The sequence below is a fragment of the Gavialis gangeticus genome, unplaced genomic scaffold, assembly GCF_001723915.1.
Source record: "Gavialis gangeticus isolate Ggan-Ray unplaced genomic scaffold, GavGan_comp1, whole genome shotgun sequence".
In the NCBI taxonomy this organism is placed as follows: domain Eukaryota; kingdom Metazoa; phylum Chordata; order Crocodylia; family Gavialidae; genus Gavialis; species Gavialis gangeticus.
This window is the reverse complement of record NW_017729003.1, coordinates 14,645,297-14,657,821: the sequence shown is the minus strand read 5'-3', so window position 1 is coordinate 14,657,821 and position 12,525 is coordinate 14,645,297. Positions and strand designations below refer to the sequence as shown.

The window sequence follows — 12,525 nt, the reverse complement described above, 5'->3', positions numbered from 1 at the left end:
GAGGACCGTGGGGGGGCAGTGAAGGGCACTGGCAGTGTTGGGCAGGGGGCTGTGGGGGAGAGTGAAAAGCACTGGCAGGGCTGGGGGGCTGTGGGAGGGGAGTGAGGGGCGCCGGCAGGGCTGGGGGATGTGCCTTGGGAGTGAGGGGCCTGGACCTGCGTTCTGTGAGCTAAGGGGGCAGGGGGAGCTCTGATTTTCCATAATAAAAAACCCAAAATCAAATACCAAAATTTATAGTTATTTATAATTTAGTTTATTGTAGTGATTGAGGTACTGGTAGGCTTCCAAATTCCTTTAAAATTGTAAATATATCAATAAAACATCATGTTCAATTGATATATGTATGAGTGTGTGTGTGAGTGTGTATTAGTAGTGTTTAATTTTAATTGCAGATTTTGCTTTTTTTATCAGAGAATCTTTAATTGTTGTTTATCTGAGAAAGCCAGGATCCCTGGTGCTCACAGCAATCTTTCTCCCAGATTACAATCTATAGACTTGGTGAAGCCTCAGCTCCCTAGGTTAATTGGTTTATATAATACCTTTAAAAAGTTATGAAGTGAATTGATGGAACAGTAGGCATGCAGATCACAGCAGTACATAGACCACAATTTGGGAACCCTTTATCTAAAGTGTCAGAAAGTACCTGAAAACCTTGGGATAGCAGATACACTTGACCAAAGTTATAGGACTTCCTCTGTGACCTAGAACTATAGCACAGCTATTGTACATTTGTAGGTTTTTTTTAATAAATGAGAAAAAATCATCCACATTCTAAAATGTATGCAAATCTACATATTGTAATTTCTACAGTAAACCCCTGCTCAAGATAAAAGTGCCTGAAAAATCACAAGGATGTATTTTTCCATTGTAAAAAAACCATAGATTTATATTGGGTCCTTGTCACATTATTTTAATCTTGTTCTCTGAACATTATACTTGCATTTATTACAAAAAAACTTCCCTTGTACTAATGAGGTGGGAATGATGTAAGAATAAAGTTTATATTTGAATAACCATTGCTTCGGAGCAGCGAGCTCTGGCTATGTAATGCATTTACCTGGCATGGCTATATGAAGCTTTCAGGCTTGACTCTGGATATGGTGTAGTATGCTGTTATGCTACCTTGCCGAGAAATTGTGACTTGGAGTCATGATTCATCCCCCCGTCCTTTTTCTGCTTAGAGGAATAACTTAAGGTACGCCTCATAGGGCGTATCTACACAAGACATTTACCGTGGAGTAGATTAATTAGCTCCGTAGTAAACATTGCACAAGTAGATGTGCACTGGAATTAGGCTGGAGTAAACTAATTAACTCTGAAGCAGGATGATACTTATAAATACAAGTATTATCCTGCTGTGCAGTTTTTTACTCTGCAGCAATGCATATGTAGATGCTGCTTTGGCTGGGGCACAAGGCTGTTTCAGTACCAGGGTTGCCTGCTGGCTAATCCCTGGGCAGGGAGAAACCCTGGGCTGGCAGGCTGAACCCCAGTGCCCCTGCCATCCAGGGCTGCTCTGACCTGGCTTAATGTGCTGTGGTCCTGAGTGCACATTCAAATGGCACTCCTGGAGCAATAAACTCTGGAGTTTACTGTTTTGCATTCATTGCCTGTAAAGGAACAACTTACTTCTCTTACCTTGTACCTGAAGCCATGTTGGCCAGCATGTAGGTGGTGAAGCTGTGACTCTTCCTAGTCCTTTGTTCATGGGGGTATGTGTGTATATCAGGTATACAGATCTTGTCTTTGTTTCAGTTCCTAAGTCACAATCAAAATAGCTTCTATATAGTCATTGGGATGGATCTTAATCTTCTATGCCAGGGGTGTTCAGCCCTCAGTGCTGTGTCATTCAGCATGTGGGGCTTACCATGGGTCCAAAAATTTACTGGCATGGGAGCAGTGGCACTGCACCCCTGCTGCCAAATTTCCAGACCTATGGGAAGCTGTGCAGGCTGAACAGCATGATCTTGTACACTGGATCAGGTATGTAGAGTAGTGTGGAGCCCGATCCCAGCACGTAGGGCTAGATATGGGCAGCATGGAGCCCCAGGCCTGAGCTTGGCCTGAAGAGGCCAGCTAAGTGTGGTGCAAAGCAGGGGTGGGCAAAATACGGCCTGTGGGCCAGATCCAGCCCGCAAGGCCATTCTATCTGGCCCACAGGGCCCATTAAAAAATGTAGAAAATTAAAATGTATCTGTCTTTGGTTCCTGTCAAAGATGACAGGCACCAAGGGCAGTAGGACCCAGGGGAAGCCTGGCGGGCTCCCACAGCAGGGCCCAGCTGCCCCGCCCCCCCAGCCAGAAGCCCCAGCAGGGGCTTCTGGCCTGGGACCATGTGGCTCCCTGGCTGCACCGGTGCAGGAAACTCAGCTAAGGGGAGGGTGTGGGGAAGGGCAGGGGACTACCAGGTTCTGAGTAGGGAGGAAAAGTGGCTCCTCCCCTGCCCCGTGGCTGGTGCTCCCTGCTGCAGCTACTCGCAGCCTGCACGGGGCTAAAAACCTGAGCATTACTTCTCTATGCATTCCCATATAACCACACCATATTCTTGCCCCTTATGAACTTGGGGAGGAGGGGTTGTAATTAATCTGAAGTATATTTAAGTTGATTCACACTTTTCTGTAAAGTATTTGTGGAAAAAGTCACTAATTGAGAATATTATGCCATTGCCATGGTCTTTTAAGGTTTGGCCACATTTTATTCTGAGTTACAAACATTGAAGTCCGTTTTGAACAGACTATAAAGCATACTCATATTTCAAGACTCCTATATTAATAAGACTAATGTTTGATAATACTCAAGTATTTCTACTTTTGCCTTGGTGCATTTTTATTAAATAGATTTAAGATACATATATTTCTGTGGTTAATAAAAATAAAATAATCTTTTTTTTTTGTTTCAGAGTTATATTTGTGCTGTTACAGAGACCAGCAATGAGAATAAGTAATTTTCTGTTGAATTGAAAAAAAATCTTCCAAGGTTCCATGATCTTTTTCACCACTCCTTTTACATCTCTTCCACATCTCAGTAAATATGGCTCACCATGCCAGACCTTCCAGATCAGTCAAAAAGGAAGAGTTGTGCAAAAAGAGAACTAGCCAAGGCAAAAAGAAATCTAGCCAAGTAAGAAAGAAAGCAACTTCCACAAGGAAGACTTCTACAAAGGCCAGGAATTCTGAAAAATGCAAGAAAGTGCAAGAAAATGATGTGAAGAAAAAGCAACAAGAAAGTAAACCAACTTTAAACTCATCAGGTAGATTTCTCAGGAGTACTGTAACTAGAGCGTTATCTGAAACATCTTGGGTAAATTTGGAGAAAACTGATAATAATCTCCTTCAAAACCAGGATTCTTTAAATTGCAATGGCTTTACAATGTCTCTGCGTAGCCGATCATTCTCACACAGTTTGTCCCAAGCTTCAGCAATCACTAAAAACAAGACAGTTACAGCACCAAAAAGATTAGAAACAAGGAAAGAAGGAACCTTAGCTGAATTGGAAGAAAAAAACACTACTGAAGCAAGTGAAACAGTGTTGAAACCAGATTTAGCACAAAAAGAATTAACTCCTCTCGAAGGGGAGAATGCTCTGTGTGTTGTCAATGAAGATCCCTCTGTTAAATGTGATAGTCAAGACAGAAAGATTGTAAAGCCTGAAACAAATGTCTCTACTTCAGACAGTCCAATAATTAGTCAATATTCAAAAGTGTTAGAGGGGGAATATGAAAGTGAAGACCTACCCCATAAGCAGACATCAAACGAACCCAACACAGGTAGTTTACAGGAACCTTTTGTTCAAAATTCTGTGTCTGTTCTTCCATCTTCTCATTCTGACTCTGTAATTACCCCTGAATCAAACTCAGAGGTACATTTAAGAGATTCATGCTCACTTACGGAATCTTCTTTAAAGACTATCTTCGATTTGGTGCCTGCTGGTCAAGAATGTGATTCAAATTGTGATTCTGTTGTTTCATCTGCATCAAATTCAGAAGGATGTTTAGAAAATTCAGCCACATTTGTTGAATCCCACATGAAAACAGACTTGGATTTAGTGCCTATTGAAGAACACAGTTCAAATTCTGTATCTATAATTACCTCTGAATTAAACTCAAAAGAAAATTTAGAAGACCCAGGCTGTTTTGCAAAATCACATTTAAAGGTGGATTTGGAGCCTGGAAATAAAGAACCTTATCCAACTTCTAACTCTGTAGGTACTACTGAATCAAATTCAATTGCACATTCAGAAGATTCAAGCTTATTTATTAAATCCCAGATAAAATCAGATGTGGATTTGGTGCCTACCAGCAAAGAACCAGATTCAAATTTTGGCCTGAGCTATAAAAAAAATTATTTGGAATCTGACACAAAAAATGCGGCAGTTTGTGATTCATTTTCAAATACCTCTTTAAATAATCACATAACAGAGGATGTTGAACCTGGCTCAGATTTTGGCTTGAGCTGTAAAAAAGATGATTTGGAATCTGACACAAAAAATGTGACAGTTTGTGATTCATTTTCAAATACCTCTTTAAATAATCAAGTAATGGAGGATGTTGAACAATCCATTGAATGTATCAATGAAAAAAAATTAGTTTTGGATTTTGGTTATATTCCTATTTCATCATCAAACACAGAAGAAAGTGCAGCAGATTTAATCCCTACAACCATTCAAGCCTTCAATGGAAGTTCTGGACAATCCCCTAAAGGCTGTATTTCACAGTTGTCCTCCGGCACAGGAAACTCCACTCTTCCCTCTGACAAAGACATACATATAGATATACCAGCTGATTTAGAGCTGCAACACAAAGTTTCTTCATCACAATCAGGAAATATTGGAATAAACTTGAACTTGGTTCAGGACAACAGGAGTGACATTATCAGACCAGCTGAGGCCTCAGATCCATCCTCCTTTATTAGCCCAGCTTATGGTCACCAACTGTCATATTCATCTTTGCTTCCTATGCTAGAAAAGAAGAAACGAAGACGTTGTGGGGTGTGTGAACCCTGCCTGCGGAAAACCAATTGTGAAGAATGCAGCTGTTGCAGGAAACGTAAAACTAGTCACCGGATATGTAAAAAGAGAAAATGTGAAGAACTGAAAAAGCCGCCACCACCAATAACGCTACCTTTCGAGGTAAGCAAAGTCAGAAATAAATGGAATCTATATAAGATTTGGGCTCCATCTGTACAGCTCTTTAAAATGTTGGTCATTGTGTAGTGTTGGACAATATATTAGGTACATTTTGACACTCAGAATTGAATATATGTCTCCAGTTACTAAGTCTTGTCGTTGAGTCTGAGTAATGTTTTGGTTGATCACCCCGTATGCATGCATTTAACCAGAAGTGGGCCTGACATAGGTTTACTCTGGGGTTGGGTGTAGTGGCCAAAAGACCAAGTTAGACCCATAGATAATGTAATCAAAGACAGGAGGGAGCAGTGCAGGTTAATATCAAGTCTGAAGGGAGCTGGGTTATTCCCTAGCATTTTGTGAAAGTATCAGGTAAAACCCTGCATTTTATTCTAAGCAAAAAGCAGAAAAGAAAGAAGGGGCCTGCTTGCTTTTTATGTGAAATTACAGAATAATTTTCCAGTAAAAAATAACATGTCTGCAAATATGCATCAGAACTTCTGGGATCCAAATTCTAGTTGTATTCCCCTTCTAAACCCCTCCTTTTTTTAACTGTCTGTTCATCTGTGTCTTCAATCTCACTCATGCCTGCTTGCCACCTCTCTACCGGTCACTTACCACATCCCACCCACACGTTCTTTATTTTTCAGTCTCCTATCTTCCTTTCTAATCCATGTTTTTTTAATTCACTGCCCCTTTCTGTCCGACTGTTCTTTCTGATAGTGAACACATTTTGTTTTTGCTACTCCTAAACTTTTCAGAAGCCCTTGCCCATAGCTGGGACTTTCATATCTCTTTGCTGCTTCTTTGCATTTCTCTCCTGTATTCCATATCCATCATTCCATCCTCCTGCACAATCAAACCTCACCAATCCATCCATTTCTTATCCCCATCTGTTCTTTATTCCATTAAGCCCCAGGAATAATTTGTCTCCTTGACTCATCATTTCTCTGAGCAATTGATTCTCTAATCCCAGTCTTTGATTTTGCTACCCAAATGAAGACTCACCAATCAGTTTTCTACCCTTGTGTTCTCTGCTGACCAGCAAGATGACCCAGTGCATCAGCTGATCCAAGCCACTTCTTCAGTGCACCTGACAAGATGAGCTACTTAAAGCAGCTTACAAAATTTCCCTAATGATTTTGCATGTAGCTTAAAGCTTTACAATTTTATCAATTAAAATCTTTTAAAGATTTGTTTTGTTTTGGTAGGGAAAATCCACATTTTTTGATTTTTTTTCTGTGTAAAGGAGGAAAAAAATTAGGGAATGAACAAATTGGATTTTCACAGTGTCAATATAAAGAAAATGAAATTTTGCCAAAATATGAGTAATTTATCCAACAGTGGCATTATTAATTATTTTAAATTATTTTTATGGAAAAATTGCAACAAGTTCTACTAATAAATGAAATCTCTCTACCAGGTTGCCCATAAAACTGATTCTTTACCCTCCTTCCCTATAGACTCCCAGTCAAATCTCTGGGGCAGATTTACAACTCCAGCTAAGTTCCCTTTGTGTTGCTGAAATGATTCAAAGAGACTTTAAAGAAGTCAAAATGGAGGAGTTATGGATTCCTCTAGTGTAGAATGCTCTACTATGTCAAAATTGGTACAGATGGTTTTATGCTATTTTAATCCCCTGCCTCTGGTGGAGGGGTAAAGTTAGTAGGAGATGGAAATCTGTCAGTCAGAGGGCCTGTGATATGGTACTTAGGAAACTGTTTGGGCTGGGGTCAATTAAAGCACCACTGAAACATTCTAACTTGTCCTGGGAACCACTTGAGTTACTGGCCAGTCCCAAAGTTTGAGGAGGTGTAAGGTAAAGCAATTTTTGCCGCTTCAACTCAGTTACTTCAAGCACAAGCTCAGCACAGCCAATTCGAATGGTTGAGGGAGATGACAGCTGTACTGTCTGACAAGTATTTCAGAGACTTCAAAATGATTCTTGTTTCATATGAGGGTGAATTGGAAACCTTTTGAAGACTTTGTGAAAAATAAGAGCGTGAGAAAAAAGACTTTGTGAAAAATAAGAGCGTGTAATGGGTTCTGATTCAAGAACCCATTACAGCTAATACCCTCATAGGACACTCACCTGGAAGGTGAGGGATCAAGGTTTTCTTACCTTTTCCTGCTGTTTTATCCCCATTCAAAGTGAATGCCATAGCCAACCAGATTACTGGCTGTTGTGGGGTAGATTTTTCTCAGTCTCTCCTGTTTGAGCTGTCCTACTTTGTACCAGTCAATAAAAATGCAGTAGACCAAAGGAAGAGACACTGAATGTCTAGTCCAGTGCTAGTGGCACTGACTGTGGAGGAGAATTGAACCTAGGTTTTCTACATCTCAACTAAAACACAAATACTTTTCACCTTCTGAAGTTTCAAGATGCATAAAATGAGTACTTCTGATGCTTAAAACTTCAAATTGGATTTTTTTCTGGAAAATTCTATTTCAATGAAGAGCACAATGGCTCTTTATCAAGATCTGTTGTTTACAATTATTTAAAGTTATAGCCAAGCTGTAACACAAGCTGCAGAAATGTGAATTGACTGTAAGAATGAGCTGTGGAAAAGAATCAAAACATTTTAGGAAGTAAGTTGTTCTAAGTAGGAGTCAGTTGTTCTAAATGAAAGGGAAATGCGAAAAGTTTTTAGTCTCTGTCCATGGTATGGAAAGTAAAAATGTTTTGTAAAAAAATATGGAATTAGGCAGGTTTCAATAGATTCCTGTTTTTAGGAGACATGAGCCTGTCTCATTTTGGTAGAATGTAAACGTTTTCTGGAGGTGACTCAGTGGGAAAGAGGTGTGAGGGTAGCTATTCTCTGCATGATCATGAAGCACTGCTCTTTGCCTTAACAAGGATTTTCTCCTGTAGTTTTAACTAGACAGAGTGATATACTTATATTCTGCCATGTACAAAATGTGTACTGAGGTCAAGGAAAACTCTGCATGTCAAATGACTTCAGGACATGCCTCAGAAGATATAATGGTTGGTTTGATAGTTCCTGTCTTGCAGAAAGGATGGTGATTTTTTTTTTTTATGATCTTGCATGGATTTACTGCTGGCAGGGCCCAGCTGGTAGACTCTCAGACTGCAGTCTCAGGTGTGTATACCAACATACATACACATGTGTGCAGGCAGTCAACTCAGAGGGAATCACTTGCATATTTAGAGCCAGTACTAGTAACAATAATGTTACTTCCATTAATTCATATACATATCCAGATACAATATTTGAAAACTATATTAGGCTTGCAAATATTACTTCAGAGCAAAAGCCACATGAACGTCCAGTGATACTGTACCTTACTGAATATAACAGATTTTACAGTGATGTGACATTATGAGAGCTAGATAAAGCATTGTGGGCTCTAGTTCACAGGTTCTGTGTGTAGTACTTTCATGTAATGGTCTTCATACTTACAGGTTCATGACATGGCTCTTCTGTTAATATGAGCTGGTAAAATTCAGGGAATTATTCTAAAATGCACATGATAAAAGGGTTATATAATTATGCTTTATATTTAATTCATGTTACAGAATTATTTTAAAACAGAAGAAAAACAGATTTGTATCTAATTAGGAAATGTCTTACAATAAATATTACAGGAACACATTGGAACAAAAGCATCATTGACAAATACATTATTTTTAATTTTGGCTTGTATTCATTGTAATGCTGACAGCTGGATCAAGCCAGCAGGCAGGAAAATTTTAAGTTATGTCACAGCTACCCTCTACTCAAATAGATTATTTACTTAAAAATGTACTTCCTTAGCCTCTTTAAGCCATAAGTGGATAACAATGCTGATCAAGCTGGCATATTTTATTTAGCAGTGTGTTGTGCACTATGGCTGTGCTGGTGATCATTCTCTCATCTGGCTTACATCTGTGTGGTCTTCTGGTGGGCCCAGGCTTAGAGCCAAAGAATTCCATCCTGCCTTTGCAGGGAGCTTGGTATCATTTGGGTCCAATGGCTTAAAGTCTGATTAATGGACTAAGGAGGGACATCTCACTGTTCAGCAGCAAAGTTGCAGGGTGGCTCCAGTTTAAACCTCCTCCCAGCAGGAGAATCTCTATACAGTTTGTCTGGTATTGCAGATGTCCAGAGGCCTTCTTGGGAGAGCAATGGAACCACTGTAGCTATAGAGATTTCCCAAAGCTGATGCCCAGATGAAGTCCTATCCACCTTCAGCCAAGACGTCCCCACCTCTTCTGTCTCCTGAGTCTCTCCTTCTCAGATATGTCCTTTTTCTTGTTTTTCTTTTCTCAAGAGTTACTCTCTCTCTATATATATATATATATATATGCTGTATTTTTCTTGATTTAAATTTTGTATAAAGGTGAACTGAATGAAATCTGCCTTGTATTCAACAATAATCCAGATAAGAATTAGCAGAAACTGCCAATTTAAGTTAGAAAAGTTAGACAAGTTAAAAAGCCAAGTATATCGAGATGTTATATTTAATTGCTTCTTGTAATTTGAATAACCCAGAAGACATTAATAATAATAATGGTTGCTTCACTATGTTTCTTTATAATGGACTGTCTGAAATTTTAATATGTTCAAATGCTATTATGAGAGCCAGCTTTTTGATTAACATTTTCCATTGTAAAATGTTAGATTGTTAAAACTGAAACTTTTTGCAGAAATTTATCTGTTTTGATTAAACTTTTGGGAAAGTTTTTGAGGTCCAGAATGGAATTTCTACTCAGCGAGAGAGAGAGAATTACTGGAATAAATTCAGTGATTAGGGCACCTTGTCTGATTCAGACCAGAAGCCTGAACCTTAGTCTTTTACATCCTCTCTCCTCCCTCTGCAAAAAAATAAAAATAAAAAATTGAAAAGTCTCTATTCTGATTTGCTCCTCATCAGAACAAAAACAAGTCTCAAAACCCTGAATTCTGTGAAACCCAATTCTTGTTTCCCAGACAATCCTAATTATAATTTAATTTATCTTCCTAAGATATTTACTTTGCTATAGAATCTAGAAATACATAAGTTTATTAGGGCTTCAAATAAGTGTGCAGGAAAAGAAGAAAACTGCACATGATATTTCAAACATAACCTTTTTAAGACGGTGGTTAGCAAACCAACAAACTCAGACAATTGCTGCAATAGGTTGAAATTCAGCAGTCCTGTAAATAGAGGTATAAATTACATATCAGGCTCAAGTGGCAAAATGGTAAAAGCAGAGCGTCTTCCTCTGATTTGGTATACAGCACATATACAAAATAATTATAACATACACTAGTTTGGTATTCTGTGTGGTACTGAGAGTGAGGTGAATATAGTATAAATAAAGAAAGATTACCAGTTTGATGTCTAGTCTGTTTCAAAGAAAAGGTTAAAAGCAGTTTCAGAACTAAACCTGTTCTTAATTTCCAGGGCCAATTTTTGTGGTTTCACAATTAAAATGTTCTTATTTAAAACAAGAAAAATGAACAAATTAAAAAAAACAGGTATGTGCTTTCCCAAACAACAGAGAAAAAATGACTGGTACAAGGAGACCTGAAACTACCTCAAATATTTTTCAGTGGACATAGCTAACAAACTGGAAGAAAAAAACAGATATTTCTTTAATTTGTTTTCAGAATAATCATACATGTTACTTAAAATAATAGTAGTCACTTTTTTTTTACATGACAAAAGGAAGGATCTTTTAAGGAGGAAGAAGATCCTGATTAATCTTAGGCCTACCAGTGAGTTGCATTTTTTTGCCATGCGCACAAATCCATGTGATTGTCTAAATGAATCTACATAAATGAAAGCAATGTATTTTTTTCTGAACAGTAAAGCATATTGGGCAACTGAGGCCATAAACCATCTCAATCACTGATTATATAGCCAACCTTTTGTCGCTGGCTGCTGCTTGTGATTCAGCCCCTGCTGAGGGCCTCACCAGCAATCTGCAGAAGCATGAAAAGACTAGATAGAAAAATGCAGGCTCTAGGACCTTGGGAATGCTTCCTCCATTGCTGTAGCTGGAGTCTGCTGCCCTGAGCCGCCCTAACCAGAACCCAGAGTCTTCATTGACCAGATCTGGCCCACCGGCTGTAGGTTGCCAGCCTCTGATATAGGGACATTTATTTTCAATCTGGTTCTGAAACAGTAAACCAAAGGTATTTTAATAGAACATTATAGCTGAATATCTTACGTTACCTAGTCCTAAATCCTTTCACCCTCAAAATAAAAATTTAGCCCAAAAATTAGGGTTTAAATTGTAATTAGCTTATACCACGTAAGACAATAACCTGGTAATGCTTCCAATTTAATTGGTAAGCTACTGCATGAATTGTGGATGAAAATTTCAGCACATACAACTGTATCTAATTTGCACCCACAATCAAATGGAATGTTCAGATTTGTGCTTATAATTCAGCTGCAGATGCAACATGCAGACAGCTTTCAGGTGCAATTAATACCCCTGGAAACAGAGGTTCCCTTTTAAAAATTTTAATTTCCACCTACTCTGCACAAATACAGGAGGATCACAGTGGCCCCTAGACTGACAATTCTTTGGTGAAGCTTTCAGGAAAAAAAATGGTAATACAAGGACCTTAATGCCCAGCTGCCATTTGTTTATGGCATCCTATTAGCAAATAGTGTAAATTAAACCCTCATGGGTTAGGCATAGCACTGTGTTGTGGTGTGTCTTCTGTCATCTAACCACCATTGTCTCTCTTGTTTCCTTGTGCTCCCTGGCTGTCTGTCCATCCCCCGCACCCCTCCCAACCACACCTTATGCTTAGATCCAAGTTCTTTAGGCCAAGGACTGTCAGGGCCTTGCAAGTGGGTTCCAGCTCCGGCTGGAGCAAGTCCACAGTGGGTGCTAGGCGGGCTGGGGCCGTGCTCTGGGAGGAGATGCAGGGTGTGCAGACTCTGTATCAGTTGTGAGGCCAGGGGGCAGAGGGTGCTGACTGGCCTCCTGATGGACCTAAATAATTGCCCACCCCTGAGAGACAGCCCTCATCTTGGACCAGGACCCTGTGGTCATACAAGCAGTTACTTCATTATTCATCACTTATTTCTTGCTATCTTTGTCAATAATAATAATAATAGTAGTAAGAGTAATGCTACTAGTAAGGATGGTGGTGGTGGCACTACGGTGGCAAGCACTTGATGAGTGCTGGCTCTCGTGTGGCCACAGGTTCTGGCCCCGACCTTCCTTCCTGCAAAGGCCGCTGAGGGCACGGGGGCCTTTCCAGGCTTGGCAGGCTTTGGATCAAGGCCTCTAACTTGGGGTGATGCTCCTTGGCGCGTGAAGACAGCGGGGCCCTAGAACGAGGCGAGGCGAGGCGGGGCGGGCCGCCTCCCTGCACCGGGGGTGGCCGAGGGGCAGCGCTCGGTGCCTGCATCCTCGCCGGCGCCCCTGCCCTGCCTGGGGCGGGCGCCGCGTCCG

The 12,525-nt window shown here is 40.0% G+C and overlaps 1 protein-coding gene across 1 annotated transcript in view; it reads left to right on the top strand.

Annotated features, from left to right (window-relative positions):
- Positions 1–2,987: 2,987 nt before the first annotated feature.
- Positions 2,988–12,525, top strand: part of TET1 (tet methylcytosine dioxygenase 1) — a gene marked incomplete at its 5' end in the record, with an annotated part of 208,272 nt that continues 198,734 nt past the window's right edge. Inside the window, one exon of the mRNA XM_019507736.1 lies at positions 2,988–5,126. Within this exon, the coding sequence (XP_019363281.1) occupies positions 2,988–5,126 (2,139 nt within the window). The remainder of the gene's footprint in view (positions 5,127–12,525) is intronic.